General features: G+C 39.1%; 1 protein-coding gene across 1 annotated transcript; it reads left to right on the top strand.

Annotated features, from left to right (window-relative positions):
• Positions 1 to 99: 99 nt before the first annotated feature.
• tmem167a (transmembrane protein 167A) lies at positions 100 to 4,301 on the top strand. Its single transcript, XM_069683226.1, has 4 exons — positions 100 to 153; positions 1,803 to 1,912; positions 3,273 to 3,307; positions 3,420 to 4,301. Exons 1-4 carry the CDS (start codon positions 151 to 153, stop codon positions 3,488 to 3,490), a joined length of 219 nt encoding a protein of 72 aa, XP_069539327.1. The 5' UTR covers positions 100 to 150; the 3' UTR covers positions 3,491 to 4,301.
• Positions 4,302 to 5,888: the final 1,587 nt, after the last annotated feature.

The following is a 5,888-nucleotide window of genomic DNA, read 5'->3' as shown; positions in this document are numbered from 1 at the left end:
GACGTCTCAACCTTCAACTCCTGTGCTCTCAGCCAATCAGCAAACAAAAGATTTGGCTGCGAAGTGCGTCATTACGTTACGCAAAAGTTGGTTACGTTACGTAAGTTCCAGAGAGCAGGAAGTGTGATGTGGCTTTGACTCACAACAAAAATGGTAAGTTCGTCTTAAATTAGCGCTTCTGCTCTTTAATAGCGTCTTTCAAAGATTATCTATAAACACGTTCTACAAAATCGATGTCGGTAATACACTATGACAACATCCTATGCTAGTATTCAGTATGGAGCAGGACGTATTGTGAATGCTACACTGCAAAGCTAGCACTAGCTAGCTTATATAGGCTAAAAGTTTAGCCAGTTTGGCTATCGCATTATGTGTTTGTTGATAAATGTAATTAAATTATAGATTTATATCACCGCGTAAGTTGCCGTCTTGCAGTAACGCCAGTTAATTGATACCAAAGGCAAAGTGCATAACTTATTAATGAGCAAAATTACTGCGAGTATCACAATGTTTTGGGGTGTGTGCCACGTAGCTGCAGCAGAGTTCAGAGAGCGTGCATTTGTACGTGTCTGGTTCACATACTGATTGAAGATTTACATTACGCAGATGCCGTCTATGAGTTTGCGTTAATGTCTGAAACAAAGGCGTAAAATGTGTGTCGTTAATAAAGCACTTATCACTGAATACATAATTTCAATTAAGTTTTTAGGACTAGTGGAAATCGATTACCTTAAAGTTTTGATTTCATCCCAAAGCATATGTGCAGCACAGTTTGAACAGGGAAGGTGGATGATGACCGCAGAGAGAAATCCAAAGAAAATAAAATGTAAAATAAATAAAACATTTTTAAATCGATTTTTTTTTACATTATACTTATTTAGTTAAAAGTTATATCAAGTGTTAATGTAGGGACAAAACATAGTAAAATAATATACATTAATCTAATGTATACACCTAAATGTCCCTGCTATTTTTTAGCAATGAAATTACTTAATTAAAATATCTCACACAGGTGAAAGGTAAATTCTCTATTTACTAGATAAGAGTGCCTATAAGCTTGTCCTAAATTGACACTGGATGAACACAGAAATTGTTGAATTTACATAATGTATATCTGTGAGCGGAAAGAGATCGTTCCAAAGAAGGGTTACAATAACTAAAAATAAAAAAAATTATAATAACTAAGCTACACTCCTGATTTGATTTTCCACCACATTTCCTAACTTTACAGGACATGCATGTAAATGACAAAGCCACTTATTTATACCCAAAAAGGGAAGAGTTAGCCTTCATTTTTATGTTCATTTAGAGTGTCACTGTGTCGGGATCAAACACTAAAATCTCAAATCTGCATCAAGTTTCTTATGTTTTACATTTTATTATGACGCGGATTACAAAATTAATTTAAGCTTTAAAATAATCTAGATATCTTAAAGCGAGGCAGAACAGGCTTGGCTCTTTGTTTTGTGGCACACGGCATTATGGGACTTGGATTTTTCCTACATCACAATACCTCTTAGCCATGTTAGCTTGTTAATTTTACATAAACCATTAAAAGATCATCATTTGACTGTAAGTCTTAACTCTATCGGTCCTCAATCTAGCGTTCAGTCTTTTTATAATCATGTGACTCTAACTGGGTCTGCACAGCAAACTGATTTCTTCGGCACAGTACAAGAATGAACAGCTGATACAACTTTAAGAACTATGTTTTCACTTGTTGTAATTTGTATGACTTATCACTGGTGAGCTGCTTCAGATCATGTCAGTACTAAATGTTTTATTTTCATTTTATTTTTCAGTCGGCCATTTTCAACTTCCAGTCACTACTAACAGTGATTCTCCTCCTGATCTGTACCTGTGCCTACATCAGAGCCATGGCTCCCAGCCTGCTAGACAAGAACAAGACTGGGTATGATCCGCCTTCTGTTCAAGATGCTTAATGAAGCTGCTGTGAAGGTTTTTTAGTAAAAAAAATGTACCCATCACCTATACAACAACATTTTTTATCTTACTGCATAACCAAAGCAAATGTGTTGGTGGACTCAGTTAGTAGCACGATGTGATGCTTCCATCAGAACTTCAACATACAAGTGAACCACGATGCAGCACTTTGATTTTTAGAAATGCTTGTCAACTCTCCATTCATTTGTTATTTGTGTTTGGTCATATAATGTATGCCAAGTGCATTATTGTGATTCTGTAATTAAGCATGTGGTTTAATTGGACCATTTCCACAAAAGAAAGTACTTTGTTCCCGTGGACTTTTTCTCTAAGCCTCGGGGTGAAATAAGGACATTGAAAATACTCCCACCCTAATCTTGTAGCCACTATATTTTCAGTCGGTGCCTGCTACTCTTTAGTGGTATAACAAATTATCCATTCCTCTCTAATTCGCTACAGCTACTTAGAAAACGTTCTTATTTTTCCACCTAATAAGAAGCTCCTCATCGAGGCGAGTAAAGTAGCAGAAGGCCTACATTTTCACCATTATTGAATCATTATTATTCTTGGATGTACAAACTCCATGATTCACTTCTAGCAAGTCTGGCACAGCCCTGGAACAGCCGCACACATTCTCGCACACTTGCTTTCACACACTCTTCACCCACACACACACACACACACACACAGCTATGGAGCAGGGAGGGACATCCTTTTCAGACAAACACATGAGACTGAGGGTGGCAGATGGGATGATTTAATACTTTTCCCTCTTGATTGATTTGTTGACTGAGGAATGAGACATAATTTTTGTTGATTTGTTTGTAGGGATGGGTCTAGAATCTGATGAGAATAACACCTCCGGGCAAATTCTAAGAATTTGTGCAGAAAAACATGTTTACATTATTAAAGAAGTAAATTTTCCTATTGTAGAAAATGTAACTTTAAACCAGGGTTAATCTAGGTCAATAAAAGCTAAGATCCCAATGGGATGCTGACACCATCTGGTCAGTTTGAAAGTTGAAGAAAGTTGGTGCAAGATACACTCGCAGACACGCACACAGGACCTCACACAGGCTGACAGACGCATTAGAAAAGTGAAGGCCTGGAATGCCACATTTTCCTCAGCTGTCACCAGAGATAGTAAGACCGGCCTGCTGTCCCCCTCTCTTCCACTTTGCACACTCCTTACATGGACATCTGATGGCTCCTTGGGTTTTGTAAAACAGTTTTCACAGCTCTCATATCAAAGTATGACTAGTAGTGAAAAAATAGGGGGCATTAAATAGTTTCTGCTTTTAATTTTTATACTTTCTGTTATCTTTCAGGCTTCTAGGAATTTTCTGGAAGTGTGCCAGAATAGGTAAGCCTGTGATTAATCCAAATGTTCAAATTTTGTCTAATTTTTCTTAGAAACTCAGTGACATTTTGCTAAAAGATGCTGCTGCGTACTTAAAATTATTTCTATTCTCTAGGAGAGCGGAAGAGTCCCTGGGTGGCGGCTTGCTGTGTCATCATGGCGTTCAGTATACTGTTTCTACAGTAGCAGTCCAAAGAAAACCACAGATGGAAACCTTGGGGAAATAAAAGGACAACAAAGCATGGACAGTACGATCCTAGAAGCACAACAGGACCTAAGGTGGTTGTCACTGAGTGTAAAAAAACGGCGAGCCATCACCACCTAACGTAGCCACGGAGAGAGAAAATGTGTCAGTGTGGGGGGCGGAGGGGTCAGCTGATAGCCCCAGAGTGTGTCTTGATCCCTCTGGACTTCCAGGTCTGTCCCTGTGTTTGCTTATGTGGAATGTTTACTCCAGATGTATGTGTGTGGGGGGCCAATGCTTTCTGTTATCTGCCACTCGGTCTAAAGGAAAGAATACAGAGGTGGCTTTATTTCTGGGATCAATTGTTGTCTAAACATTTCAAACACATTTTCTTCCCCCTTTGAGTTCGTCACTATCACGTCGACCTGTTTGAAATTCTCCACAAAAAGGACCTTCATTGATCTACACTACTGTTCTCTACATGGAGGCTTATATTTGCAAGCTGAGTTATAAGGAGGTGTGACTTTGTATCATCTCAGCACCTTCTTTGTAACGCGTGCCCTGTTTGTATCGAGAAACGGTGATCAGATTCCACAATGAACAAAATGAAAGTACACAGATTTGCCTCAAAGTGCTGATGTTTTTAAAGTCAGTCAGTTTTCCGCTATTTATTAAAGAACCTTTTTGGAAAACTGAGGAAGCAGATTTGTGTCATTTGAAATCCACCATTTTTGCTGTTTTTTCTGTCTGTTGTAATAATGCCTCGCTGTCATTAATAATGACTTAAAACTTGCAAAATACATGTTGATAAATCCTTTAAACCCTTTGTCAATGTTCTATCTTTAAGGACTCCATTACACACACTGTTTGTGTGAGGGTGCAGCAACTTCAGAGACAAAAGCGCTCTTGATTAAGAGGAAGCTACAACCTGAAGTACAGTTTTAGAGCTGACATCTGAAGTGCGGTCCTCAGGATTCCTGGCCGAGTGAGATGGACAGTGAAGAGTTTTGCGATAACCTCTTGCATAACCTTGCAGTCAGCACTCATCTTCACAGGGTTTACTGCAAAGAACTGTCAGCTGATTGCACAGAACAGCTCCAGATTGGTTTTAATTGAAGCTGTATTAGTGTATTTAAAGCAGCGTTTAAATTCATACCGAATCTTTAATGAATTGGCGTGATGCGTTGGATGACAATCTGGAGATTTAAGAATTTCCCGAATGTTTTGGGAAAAGTTACAACCATGTGTAACTGATTGATTTAGATGACAAATCCTCTAAATTGCATCTTTAAACTGAGCACAGTTGTGACGGCATAAAAGCAAAATAATTTCAAATAGTTTGACAACATAATTCTTGACATAATTTATATAGACAGCAAAAATAATGACTAATCACAAATATATATAATCCTTATAAATCATACTTGGAAATAGGAAATGGAATAAATCATGCGTTGGTTTGAAAAAAGTTGAATTAAAGGGTTCAATCAAAGTCGGTTAAAGTGAATAAACAATCCCACACACACACATTCTCCCTTCTGTGTGGTGCAGAGCATTTAAACACAGGAGGAGACTTGTTGACACACTCATCTTTGATACTCTGATCACTGATGAGTGTCCAGATCCCAACACCCCCTCGCACAGTCCCTTGTTAGGGAACGTGGGTCCCATGTTGGTGCGCATCCGTTTTGGCACACCCCAGCTGAGATAAAGCATGAAGTGAAGGCTGCCGGTAAAGTCGTGATTATCAGGCTGTGACGCAGATACAGGAGACACAGAGGAGCAGGAGGCTCTCAGTCATCCACTTCTATCTTGGGAAGAAGAGATACTGGAGGGACATCACTGGGTCAATGAGCCGAGCTAATGTCCTGGGTGATGATGAAAGGGAAACGATATGGAGGACCTTCTACAGCTGGTGATAGCAGCTGTATGATCATCAGTCCCATCCTGGTTGTTCACAGGATTTAACAAACATATGAGAAAAATGAGCAGTCGTTTGTAGCGCAGTGGTGAATAATAATCCTGCGAAACATTAAGAAAATAGACAGATGGTTCCTGGGCCTGGCTTCAGGGCCTTTTAAGGACAAAGTACAACAATTTTCTTTTTCACATCAAAATGATTACTCCTAATCTCCTTAAACTGCGGGCACAGTTGAGATGACAAAGAACAATATCTGGCAGCAGCTCAGCGACTGGACGCTGAGTGAAAACAACAGTTGGAAGGTTTCTGTTGTTTCTAAATGACTTAATGCGATGCTGATTTCTGTGTTTGAGTTGGCTGATCACAATTTACTCATGTGAGGCCAAATGGCTGAAGGACATGAGAAAAGTGACCGTTTGCTTTTCATTGTGTTAGAATCCAGCTTTACATGCAACTGTTGAGCATCATTAACATCATCC

The sequence above is a fragment of the Semicossyphus pulcher genome, unplaced genomic scaffold (genome assembly GCF_022749685.1).
Source record: "Semicossyphus pulcher isolate SPU_LCO1_2020_fin unplaced genomic scaffold, fSemPul1.0.p SCAF_6, whole genome shotgun sequence".
NCBI classification, from domain to species: Eukaryota; Metazoa; Chordata; class Actinopteri; order Labriformes; family Labridae; genus Semicossyphus; species Semicossyphus pulcher.
Note: the sequence above shows the minus strand (reverse complement) of the source record. Positions and strands in the feature narration are given on the sequence as shown.